This window comes from Typopeltis vanoorti, chromosome 14, assembly GCF_054136105.1.
Source record: "Typopeltis vanoorti isolate ZY-2024b chromosome 14, IOZ_Tvanoo_1.0, whole genome shotgun sequence".
NCBI classification, from domain to species: domain Eukaryota; kingdom Metazoa; phylum Arthropoda; class Arachnida; order Uropygi; family Thelyphonidae; genus Typopeltis; species Typopeltis vanoorti.
Genome location: NC_143562.1, coordinates 45,640,365 through 45,654,134, shown reverse-complemented (window position 1 = coordinate 45,654,134; position 13,770 = coordinate 45,640,365). Strand labels below are relative to the sequence as shown.

Sequence of the window (13,770 nt, the reverse complement as noted above, 5' to 3'; positions counted from 1 at the left end):
CTCCAAGGAGTCCTTAAACTCATTGAAGGAGGCCCTAAACATCGTATCAAGAATTATCCAACATTTGCACAGTATCTATCACACTTTGCTTTGAACTCATTCACAGTCATGGAACCCACAACAGACTCTGGAGACTTATTCCATCCAGAGATTTGTGGCAAATCTCTGCCGAAGACAATGGGCACATTGCTGTTTAGGACATTGAATTATATATTAGTTTGCTGACTGAATAGTGCTTCCTATGAAAATAAAGAACATGCCAATAATTTGTGACAATATTTACACTTTTTCCCCCTCCACCAAGCAAAAAACCTAGTTCTGACGTCAACCCTTGCTAAATACACTCTTACTCAGTTTCCATGGATGACCCCCTAGTTCTCCCACCAACACACCTGTTTTGAAAAATTTCCTCTGAATTAATCTTGTGAAACCTCTCAGTAATTCATATGTCTTAATCATATCACCCCTTTTCTGCCTATCAACCAGTTTCTACAACACAAATCTTCAACCTGTTCTTGTAAGGTTCATTCCATAGACCTGCTGCCATCTTGGTCACTTGTCTCTGGATCCTCTCCACCACTTCATCACCAGGAAACCCTGGCACCCAGATCTTCACGCAGTAGTCAAGATGAGGTCTTATCAAGGCTCGATAAAGAGGAACGATAACCTGCTTGTCTCTGCTTATCAAAATATTCTTCAGTAACCAAATTATCTGATAAGCTGCTTTAGCCACTTTTGCTATGTTCTTCTTAAACTTTAACTCCCTATCCACTAACACTCTCAACTCTCTGGCTTTGTCAATTTCCTGGAGTACAGTCCCACCAATGTGGTATACAACTGGTAATCTTTGCACACCAAAATGCTTAACCTTACACTTTCCCACATTAAACTGACATCCATTTTCCTTTGCCTACTCTGCCAATCTATCCAAATCATCCTGCAAAATTTTGACATCATCTGTAATAACTATTGCTCTACCCAACTTTGCATCATCGGCAGATAACTGAACAGTTCGTCTCAGATCCTTTCCTAGATCATTAATGAACAAATTAAACAGTTACAGTCCAAGAACATAATCCTGCAGAACACCACTAGTCACAGGCCTTCTTTTGGACTCTACTCCTGAATAAACTACTCTCTGATTCTCTGATATCTTTCCATTAACCATCCTCCTATCCATCTCACCAACCCTGTATTCATCCCCATATGCTGCATTTTACTGATTAGAATTCCATTATCCTGTCAAAGGACTTTGCTGTAAACCGTTACCTTTATCCAACTCAACTGCACTGTATTATAAAATGCGAGCAAGTTACTGAGGCATGACCTACCCTTCACAGTATTCCATACAGTATCCCATTTTCATCAATCCATTCCTGTATTTTGCACATGACCAACTTTTCCAATACTCTGACAACAACAGTCATGATATGCTGATTGGTTGGTAATTTGCTACATCATTGGAGCCTCCTTTATGCAATGGGATTATTTTCCTCTCTTTCCACTCCCTTGGGACTAACCCAGAGCTGAGACTTAGATTAAAGAATGTGGTCAAGGGCAATGATAATTCCTTGCCGCTTCATGTAAGACTCGAGCTGGTATACCATCCAATCCCATAGCTGTATTCACATTAAGGTTCTGTAATATGCTGTGCACCTCCATTTCATTTACCTCAGTTATTATAAGCCCGTATAACCTTTGGCTCTCTTATTCCTGCAATATCACCACCTGGATGATATACTCTTGCAAAGTGTTCACTTAGTAATTCTACTGTTTTGACAGATTCAGTTACCTCCATACCATCCACATTCCTTAAAATTATTCTGCCATATACATTCTTTCTTTTACTTGCAGCATATCGAAAGAACTGTTTGGGATTCTCTTTAGCCTGCATTGCTAACTTCCTTTCATAATCTGCTTTTGCCTTTCTTACCACACTAGTTACCCTTCTGGCCTGTGCCTTGTACTGTTCATGTTCCCGTTCACAATTGTTTCTTTTTTTTGCAGCTCCAGCTTGATGATGATATTCATCCATTTAACTTCTACTTGATTTACTCTCCTGACTCTAGGTATACGGTCTGCCATTACCCCCCCTCAAGCACTCCTTTACCACTTTCCATTCACAATCAACATCCAGCCCTTTCAGTTTTACATCTACATGACTTATATCAACAGTTTGTATGTCAGAGATACCATTGAACCACTGAAGGCTGGAAAAAGTTTTTTCATTTCCAGTTATTCTGTGGGTGGAGAGTTAAGGTGAAAACCTGGAAACAGAGAGAAAGAAAAGCATTATCCTCATGTTATAATACTACCGAAACAGACAGGAAGAGGCTGCAACATTATGCATAGTGGAAGTTGGAGTCCTAATACTTGTAGTCATTTTTAGGAATGCGGCAAAGCCTATCCATTGCAGCTGATGAGGTCCATCCCTTCATGGTGATGTCTTTCCAGGTAGCACAGATGTGTTTCAGCAGGATAATGTTCCTTGTCACATTGCCAATATTATTTGAGAGTGGTTCTCTGAACACAAAAGCAACTTTAGGTGCAAGAGAATGTCATGGACCCCGAATTTGTTGGAATTTGAATTATAGAACATCTGGAGTAGATGAATCGAGAAATCCAGCATTCGAATTCTTCTCCCCAAAAACACATATAACTCTGGGAAGCAATCCTGACACTGTGATACAGCATGCCTCCTGCAACATTCAAAGAGTCCATGCTATTCTAGCAGCAAGATGGGAGGGCTTATGAACTATTAGGATACAATTTTGATTGGGACCTTCTACATAGAGTAATTGTTAATGGAGAAAGAGAAGTCTTCCCTGGAAACTATAAGGACATGTGAAGGGAGTGAAAAGTAGAAATTGATGCATAGAGAGTGATAAAAGTGTAGATGTGATGCTGGATTGGGTGGTAAGTGCACAAATATCAATTGTTTTCAAATAAAAATATGATATGCATATTTTTTTTTTATGTAGAAAGTTTGACCTGCTACAGTGAGTCATGGAGACCTGAAAAGAATATTAATATTCATATTAAAATAATATTCATTGTTCTCAATTATGAATATGAATTTATACATTATTTTTATGTTAGAACATAGTGTTTATAATGATTGGTCCTATAATGGGCTGAAATTCATTGAGCATTTAATTTAATTTTTATTATAAGCCCTTCTTTTGCTCAAAATTTTTCAAAGCTTCTCTGCAGACCTGGAATTCATTTCCTCCTGTTTAGGTCTCTATCAGGAGGCTTTTTTTGTTGTTATTGTTTGTCCCTCCACCACTATACATTGTTTTTTACCTTTTCAAATGATTATTCATCCACAAATAAGGTGCATTGTCCATTTCCTATTTTGAAATTTATACACGTCACTCTGCTTGAAATTGCTTTCTGTTCAAGAAGTGTATTTGTGCTTGGTACAAATCACTGACTCCACTTTCATTTCTCTGATTCATGTTGCCTGAAGAAATCATGCAATATTTATTATATTATTTAGAAGAGTCTTGCATAGTTTTAGTCTTTTATATATATACTAGTATATATAAAAGACTGTGCCTGCAGATCACCTTTCTCCTTAAATTGCCTCCACAATTGTTTCTTTTTTTTGCATCTCCAGGTGTTCATCATTAAACAGAAATTTATTTCCCATAGACATAATGGAATTAAAACAGGAATTACATTCTTAATGATGATATTTGATCTCAGTATTAAAAATAAATAAAGGGCAACAAAACAATGATTTAATAGTTTAAACTAGGATTTCTCAGCCTGGGTTCCACTAGATGTCACTTGGGATTCTGAGAAAGATTGTGATTGAAAAAAAATAAAAAATAAACTTCTTATACATTATATATATAAACATAAGATATAATAATTTTTATGCAGAGCTTTCCTGAAACCTGAAAATTAATTCAAGTGTTTCTCCAGGGTTAAAAGATTGTAAAAGACTGGTTAAACTATTAAATTATTGTTAATAGTTTAAATAAATAAAGGGACATTTAAATAGTTAAAGTAACAATAGTAAGCCAGTCGAATCTTCTCCTACATAGTTACACGGTGATCAGCATTCGTTATTAAATATGGAAAAAACTACTGTGTTATAGCAAAACTTCATTTTAATATAAACCAAAATAATCACTCACTGAATTTTGCCCTTCATATCAAGGTCATCATCTGGAGCATACACATATATACAAAAAAACAAACTACATGGTTATGCTAAAGTTACAATCTACATGGTTATGCTAAAGTTACAGTAATTTGATCAACTGTTACAAAACCTTACTACATCAAAGCTAGAGTCCTGTTGTTATTATTATCTATTTGATTACAAATCATTAAGAGATATATTAAGAGAGCAACATGCTCTCATATAATTACTCATATATATTAGAACAAAACAGTGTGGTGGCTAATAGGAGCTGAAATTATTACTTAGAGTCCTAAAGTAAGGGTTTGCTGGAAAACTTGAACAGATTCAGCCAGTGGCGGCTAGTGAAAATTTTAAGTGGGGGTGCTGCATATACAAAAAAAAAAATAAAATAAAATAAATAAATAAAAATATTTTTTTCCTAATCAGTAACCAATTTATTAATAAATAAATTTACATATTAAAAGATTGCTTTATTAAAAATATTTTACCCTCACCACGAACAAACACCAATAATAAAAGTTTCATATCTCACAGAAATAATGCGCGCAAGCATATGATACACTGCCCAAACGAGCAGTGTCGGAATCACTGATAATGTGCAATGAAAAGTGCAAACGAATATCGGCGAGACCCGCTGCAAATGGCCTAAAGTGATAATTCTGACACTGCGTTAGATTGCAGTGCATTTGTTTCGTGTGACAATAATTGAAAAAATTAATTCTTTTCATATTTTCAACAGTGACACTCGTCATAATTCCTTGTATTTATAATAATAAATAAATAATTATATGTTATTTTAGCAAAATAAAATAAGATTTACAAAAAATAGTTCACCTCACCACAAACACGCACCAGTAATAAAATTTTTCATATCTCACAGAAATAACACATGCAAGCATATGATAGACTGCCCAAACAAGCAGTGTCAGAATCACTGGTAACGTGCAATGAGAAGCGCAAACGAATATTGGCAAGACCAGCTGCAATTACCCTAACATGATAATTCCAACACTGCGTTAGTGCATTTGTTTTATAATTAAAGTGTTAATCGAACAATTCCAATTATTAACTATTCAATCAATGTCAAAACATAAGCTGTAACCTTTAACATGTTGTATTGCATTTATATCATGTTGTAAGCATTGTTATTATTTATAAACACAAACAAAACTTAATTTTTTCATTTTTCCTTGGGGGTGCTGCATTGTCGCAATGCTTATGTATGAGCCGCCACTGGTTTCAGCCCACTTAAGTTCAAGTTTTCCAGCAAACCCTTACTTTACTTTACTCTACTCTAAGCAATAATTGTAGCTCTTATTGGCCACTATCCACACTGTTTTGTTCTAATATATATGAGTAATTATGTGAGAGCATGTTGCTCTCTAGCTTAATATATCTGTCAATAATTTGTAATCAAATAGATAATAATAACACGGACTCCAGCTTAGATATATCGCAACTACTAGCCATCAGAAGTCAGGTCAGTAACTGTAACGGCTGACCAGATTACTGTAATTTTAGCATACCATGTAGCTTGTTTCTTTGTATATGTGTGTGTGTATATTCCAGATGATGACCTTGGTATGAAGGTCGAAACATAGAGTGATTATTTTGTTTATATTAAACTGAAGTTTTACTATAACATGGTAGTTGTTTTCATAATTTTTAATAATGAGTAGACACAGTTGAAGGATACTATTTGTTACAAAGAGCTTTAACAGTAATTTCGGACTGCATGTTTACTTATGATCTCATATTTTATTTTCGGTGTTATTCTTCTTTGCCATTTCTTTTTTATTAACACCATTCTCCATAGTATTCTCCATATTACTTTGATTTGGCATACTGCATTAATAAAGAGGATAAATTTCAAATAAGACAAGATGGAAAAGAGCAACACAGCAACCCTTTATACAAACATCAGCATGGTAACTGTTTTATATTATGTGAGGAAACACTCTTATCTGCCTGTACAAATGCACACATAGTAGTACCTTGGTAGATCTCCTTCTGGTTAATTAACTTTTATCTTCAAGAAGGCTCACAACATATTTCACAACAAAGAGAATTGAAGATTGGATGGATAAAAATATGATACTGTATGAGGGGCAACATGGCTTTGTGAAGAGTCAGTCATGCCTTAATAATTTACTGTCTTTTTATAATAAAGTAACAGCAGAGTTGGATAAAGGAAATGGCTATACGATTCTGCTGGATTTTGCAAAGGCATTTGACAGAATACCACATGGAACTTGGTTCTGCAAATTAGAACAAATGGGGATAGATATAACACTGGTTAAGTGGATAAGAGGGGTGGCTGCTGGACAGATATCAAAAAGTGGTATATGGAAAGGCAGAATCAAGGCAAAAACAGGTGATTAGTGATGTGCCGCAAGGTTCAGTACTGGGACCATTGCTGTTCAATTTGTACATAAATGATATAGCAAATAACCTGAAAGGAAATATTCAGTTTGCTGATGATGTGAAATTAGGTAGAGTAATAAGTAATCAAGGCAATGTGGAGAGCTTGCAGAGTTAAATAGGCTGTCATTATGGCCAAAAGATAATGGGTGTCAGTTTAATGTCAAGAAATGTAAAGTTATGCATTTTGGAATAAATAGATTACAAGCATGTATGACATTGATGGTACTGTACCCTAGGAAATAGATGAAGCTATAGATTTAGGGGTGGTGGTAGACAGAGAGTTAAAGTTTAGAGAACATATTGCTAAGATAAGATTACTTGGCTGTTGAAGAACACATTAACAAGTACAGATAAGAAAGTTGTTATTGCTCTTTATAAGGCCTTGATATATCCACATCTGGATTACTGTGCTCAAGTCTGGTTCTCTGGGTTTCTTGGGGGTGAAGAACCGGCGGAGAGGATTCAGAGGCAAGATAGTGAGTGGTCTGTGGAATGTTCCCTATGAAGATAGATTGAGGGTGTGTGGATTGCAGAAGTTGGTTGATAGGAGAAAAATATTTAAGTGATAGAAACATTTAAGTTGCTTAAAGGTTTTTTATACATGCAGGGGAAATGTTTCTGCACTTAGCTAGAGGGATTAGAACAAGGGCTCATGCCTGGAAGTTGAATAAAGGTGTGGTTAATAGGGTTGTGAGGACTAGGTTTTTTGCTTGGAAAGTTGTGAATGAGTAGAATGGATTGCCAGAGTCAGTTGTGAGTGCTTTATCTATTAATGGGTTCAAGGAGAAGTATGATAGATTGTGTGGATAGTGTGGAGTCTCCTGTGATGAGTCGTCAGACTTCATGGAGGTGCCATACAATAATAATAATATTTAAATCATTCCCTAATAAGAAAACATATAAGAACTGGATGATATAATACTATATTCTGTTTAGCTTTACTATTTAAAAGCAATATTGTAATGAAATATCTTTGAACAGTAGCCTGATGCACCTGTTAGGACACCACCAAACAAATATGAAAATAAATTAAAAACATTTGCTGTAAACCTAGCTTATAGCAAATATGTAAGTGTAGACAAAAGCTGATGAAAATTTAAACTGCATGAATAAGAATTGCTTCTTGATTTGAGTACAAAATAAATGGAAGAAAAAAGCAGGAGGACCAAGGGTAAGATGAAATAAAGTTCGTAGAAGTCTTTTGGCCTAAACCTACTTTGACTTTAACTAGAAACATTCACTATATCAAACATCATTATAACAGTTACCAAAAATCCTGTTCAAAGCCCATAGAAGCACAGCTTTCTAAAGAAAATTTGCCAGAATGAAGTATTCTGCGGTTCCTTTAGGTTTGTTTGCTGTGTTATGTTAATATATAAACATTGTTCACAAAATCATTGCAAACCATAAATTACAAGTAAACCAATGAATGTATTAAAAAAATAATGGGGGGGGGGATAAGAACTTCTTCATGATAATGAGGAACTGAATTAGCTGTCTTCCAGTGAATTTACCGATTAAGATCTTCAGTAAAGTTTTACAACATATAAAAGTATCGAAAGCAACTTGAGAGTTAAATTGATGACATAATTTAATTTTCAAAAATCAATTAAAATTTTGATTTGAAAAGTGTTACTTAGCCTAATCTGAATTGCTGTATATGTAATAAAACAAAAATTATTATTAATTATGCATATTATTAGCTATTAAAATGATTAGTATTAAACTATTCAGATTATTTGTAATATTCTTCAGACTAAATTTCAATTTTATTTTTTTGTAATTGTTAGTATAAGCTCTCTATAAACTGGATACTCTTACTTGGAAAGATTTTTTTTAAGAAAAACAGTAATCCTTTAATCCTTTCCATTCCTTTCAGAGCATTTTCATTTCTTGAGCCTGAATACGTAGCTGATGAAATAATGGGAGCAGTACTCACTAATCAGGAAGTATTAATTTTGCCAAAATTCTTCAGTCTGCTCTTAATAGCAAAATCGTAAGCTGAAATTCATAATTATCTTGCCTAAATTTCTTTTAAATGCACTAATTTATTCTTCTTGTAGCCGTCTCTGCCATCTATAAACATTCCCATGTTATAAATGAATCTGTATTGAATTAGTCATTACTGTTTTTGCCTACTTTTTTGGGGTGGGAAGGGGATTATTTGGTTATCCATGGTTTGTAGATAACCAGATAATCATTGCAAGAAGTGAACTCCAGATATCAATATTTTCCATAAAGACAATTGTTAAAAATAATATGGAATGGAAATATCAATAGTCACAACTAAAAATAAAATTTTGAACAAATTAACTGGGGTGCTTAAGGATGAAAGCTGGATAACTGGAGGATACCTCTACATAGCCATTTAAGGAACGTAGAGAAACAACCAGGACTTCTGACCGAATATCCAGTCGTCAGCTTCTTGTGATGCATCCTGTTATGTATCAGCCTGGATACTGAATGGACAAGGATAAGCTGGCAATTTTGGACTTAGCTAGCCAAATTGTATCCTGATTGGCTTAAACCATAATGGAAAATGATGGTACAACAGAATTTCCCAGCCATTAAATGGCTAGGAAATTGTCCACAAGGTCCCATTGTTTTCAAGAAGGAACGAGGGTGAACAGTGAAAATTCAGCTACTGGGACAAATTTCTGAACATATCTCAACTCAACATCAGCAGAATTCATGATATCAGAATGGGAAACTTTACAATGAACTTATTTTCGCTTATATTCCCACAAAAGGTTATACTAAGAAAGCAATGAAAGGAATATTCCTAGACATTAGAGAAGGCAACTAACATAATGAAAAAGGAAAAGTTGGCCCTTGTTGGAGATCTAAATAGCAGAGTAGAAAATGATTAGCAGACATATAGAAATGTTTTGGAAGAATTTAGAGAAAAGTGCAAAGCTAATAATAATGAAAAGTATCTGCTGTATTTCTGTTCAGGACATGGACTAGTTATTACTAACATGTTCCAACATAAAAATATGCACAAATTCACATGAGAGAAGATTCAAGAAATACGAAGAGTTTCATTAACCATGTTATTGTTGATTGTGATGCTTTCCCATCACAATCAACACAATAATCCTCTGTAGATTCTTATGTTCAAGACATAAGAATCTACAGAGGATTTGAAATTGGAAGTGATCGCCATTCATTTTTGAGCAGAAAAAAATTTCATGTTGAAAAGAAGAGTGTGTAAGAAAGTTTTAAAACAAACCAAAGTTGAGTAGCTTTTAGAGGTGACCTGTAGACTCAAATACACAAACATCATCATCATCAAATTCCTGACATGTACCCTCAAGGGGTGTACAGGATATGATAGTACTGCATGAAAAATTTACATCATTACTAACTTCCTATCTACAATTTTCCTCCAAATCAGTCTGTTATTGTCAAAACTCCAATATTATCATTTATCAGATCTTACATTTCTATCATCTAAGGCACATTGTACCATATCAATCCATCTATATCTTGGTCTTCCTCTGGGTCATTTTCCTGCCAACCTGGTAGAGAACAATTGTTTTGCTAATCTTTCCTCGCCCATTCTCTGTAAGTGACCATACCACCTGAGATTAGCTCTGCTAATGCATTCCTGGATGCCGACAATGTCAAGTTCTTTCTTAATATCCTAGTTTTTAATATGATATTGCCATTGATGCCATCTGTTCACATCTCTAATTTTTCTCAGGACTCTCATATCTGCAGTCTCTAGTCTTTGGTCAAGTGTTTTTCTTCTAACCCAGCTCTCAGATCCATAAGTTAAAACTGGTTTGAACACCGTCTTGTATACAGTTAATTTAGTGTTCCGGCTAATTTCTCTCTTATTCCATATGAATTTATTCAATTGACTTCCTACAATACCAGCTTTGTTGATTCTGTTGTCTATTTCCATATTTAATTAACATCTTCAGTAAAAATCGTTCCTAAGTAGCTGAAATGTTTTCTTGTTCCACAGGTTCCCCGTTCACAACACAATTAATATTTTCAACAATTCTACCTATTTTCATTGTCTTTGTCTTTTTAGTACTGACCTTCATACCATATCTATTACAACAGTTATTCAATTTAGTCAGGGACTCTTGCAAACGTGTAGCGGATTTATTTAGAAGTATAACATCGTCTGCATAAAGCAAAGAGCTCACATTAACATCTCCAATTCTGATATCATGTTTAATACCACTTTTCTTCATAATGTGATCCATATAGATAATGAATAACAGAGAGGATAATGTACATCCTTGTCTCACACCAGATTTAACATTAAACCATCTTCCTGTACTTCTTTCAGTTCTAACTGCTGACTTACAACTCAAATAAAGATTAAGTATTGCTTGATATAATGCCCCATTGACACCATATAACTGTAGCATATTGAATAGCTTCTCTCTTGGCACCTTGTCATATGCCTTTTCCAGATTGACAAATCTTAAATACAGATCTTTGTTACACAAGCATTATGCAAGTAAAAATGAAAGAGTTGGAAACCAAGAAATAAACGTTGGAGATTCAGTGGCAGCCCTGAAGAAAATGGAAAAATGAGAACTCCATTATTATTATTATTACATCATACCTCCAGGGAGTCCAAAGACTCATCGAGGGAGGGCATCTACTCTACAACTCCTCATCTCACTACTCCACCAACCTTCATCATCTACCACCAACGGCATCTATCGCCGACTACCACCACTAGTACTTTCACAGACAATCACAAACATCCATGCCCAAGGCAGGATTCGAACCCGCAGCCTTTTGGCTGGAGAGCGGATACTCTGACCACTCGCCAGGAACTGGCTAGTAAGTCATTTTATGTTCTTAAATAATAAAGAGAAAAATATAACAGAGCAAAGCACTGTATATAACTAGAAACAAAAGACTTTAAGAACTTAGAAAATATCAGGCAGCCACAAAATATTCCGGAGGCTATTGAAAAAGCTTAGAAATGTTGGAAAGAGTACAATAAATGGAATCAAAGATGATAAATTAACATCTTCTTCTTCCTCGCATTACATCCCACTTGATGCAGAGTTTGCTATTTTACATGATGCTACTTTAAGCGATCCCAACCGGTTTGTTGCACAGTCTGATGTTGGAGGGGAAATGTATTTATGTCTGTAGATGTGTGTTCTTGTGGACAGTTTGCCTGTTTTGAGGGGTGAAAAACCCTCCATCTCTGTATGAGACTGATTAACTCACCTTTAGTTGAAAAAAAAAAAACAGATAAAAGTTCCTCATATCAGGGACAGGAATCAAACCCAGATGTTTCCGAGTAAATGACTTTGTCTATATCGACTGAGTTACAGAAGCTCAGAGATGATAAATGTAACATGAAAACTGAAAATAAAAATATTCCAGATGTCTGGAGTAATTCCTTTGAAAGGTTGCTAAATGAAACAAGCAGTGACAGCATGGTATTAGAAAACACTCAAAAGGAATACAATCATCGTCATCGAATTCCTGACATGTACCGTCAAGGAAAGTACAGAATATGATAGTATTTCATGAAAAACTTACAGCACCACTAACTTCCTATCTACAATTTTCCTCCAAATTAATCTGTTACCTGTCAAGACTCAAACATTATCAGATCTTATATTTCTGTCTTCTAAGGCAGTTTTTACTATATAAATCCACCTATATCTCAGTCTTCCTCTGGGTCTTTTTCCTGCCAATCTGGCAGAGAACACTTGTTTTGCTAATTTTTCCTATTCTGTTTACGTGACCATACTACCTGAGATTAGCTCTGTTAACACATTCCTTGATGCTAATAAGTGAAGTTCTTTCTTAATATCCTTGCTTTTAATATAACACCACTGATGCCATCTGTTCACACCTCAGATCTTTCTCAGGACAAGTGTTTTTTTTTCTAACCCAGTTCTCAGATCCATAAGTTAAAATTGATTTGAACATTGTCTTGTATACAGCTAATTTTAGTGTTTTGACCAATTTTTCTTTTATTTCATAAACATTTATTCAGTTGATTTCCTACAATACCAGCTTTGATTCTGTTGTCTATTTCCATATTTAATTTACCATCCTCACTAAAAATTGTAACTGAAATGTTTTACTAGTTCTATAAGTTCTCCATTCATAATGCAGTTGATATTTTCAATGCTTCTGCCTTTTTTCATTGTCTTTGCCTCGTTATTGCTCATCATCATGTGTATCAAGGATTTAGGCCTACCATGGCCTCTTCCGACCTTAGAAGGCATTGTTTAAGAGGATGTCCTGGTTTTCTTTTTCTAATGGCTCGTACTTTAAAGCTTGTTTTGGTAATCTTTCTGTTTTCATTCTTTGAACATGTTCCATTCATCATCATCATCATCAAATTCCTGCCATGTACCCTCAAGGGGTGTACAGGATATGACAGTACTACATGAAAAATTTACATCATTACTAACTTCCTATCTACAGTTTTCCTCCAAATCAGTCTGTTACTTGTCAAGACTCCAACATTATCAGATCTTATATTTCTATCGTCTAAGGCACTTTGTACCGTATCAATCCACCTATATCTTGGTCTTCCTCTGGGTCGTTTTCCAGAAAAACCTGGCAGAGAACACTTGTTTTGCTAATCTTTCCTCTCCCATTCTATTTAAGTGACCATACCACCTGAGATTAGCTCTGCTAATGCATTCCTGGATGCTGACAATGTCAAGTTCTTTCCTAATATCCTCATTTTTAACATGATATTGCCATTGATGCCATCTGTTCACGCCTCTAATCTTTCTCAGGACTCTCATATCTGCGCTCTCTAGTCTTTGGTCAAGTGTTTTACTTCTGACCCAGCTCTCAGATCCATAAGTTAAAACTGGTTTGAACACTGTCTTGTATACAGCTAATTTAGTGTTCCGACTAATTTCTCTCTTACTCCATATGAATTTATTCAATTGACTTCCCACAATACCAGCTTTGCTGATTCTGTTGTGTATTTCTATATTTAATTTACCATCTTCAGTAAAAATCGTGCCTAAGTAACTGAAATGTTTTACTTGTTCCACAGGTTCTCCATTCACAACACAGTTGACAATTTCAATGATTCTGCCTATTTTCATTGTCTTTGTCTTTTTATTGCTGACCTTCATACCATATCTATTACAACAGCTATTCAATTTAGTCAGAGAATCTTGCAGACTTGTAGCGGATTTATTTAGAAGTATAACATCATCCGC

General features: G+C 35.0%; 1 protein-coding gene across 1 annotated transcript in view; it reads left to right on the top strand.

The window, feature by feature from the left end:
* The window catches only part of LOC150099418 (short-chain dehydrogenase/reductase family 16C member 6-like), a 68,681-nt gene that overhangs the window by 32,421 nt on the left and 22,490 nt on the right, over positions 1-13,770 (top strand). The window contains exon 3 of the mRNA XM_090403595.1: positions 8,463-8,579. Within this exon, the coding sequence (XP_090259721.1) occupies positions 8,463-8,579 (117 nt within the window). The remainder of the gene's footprint in view (positions 1-8,462; positions 8,580-13,770) is intronic.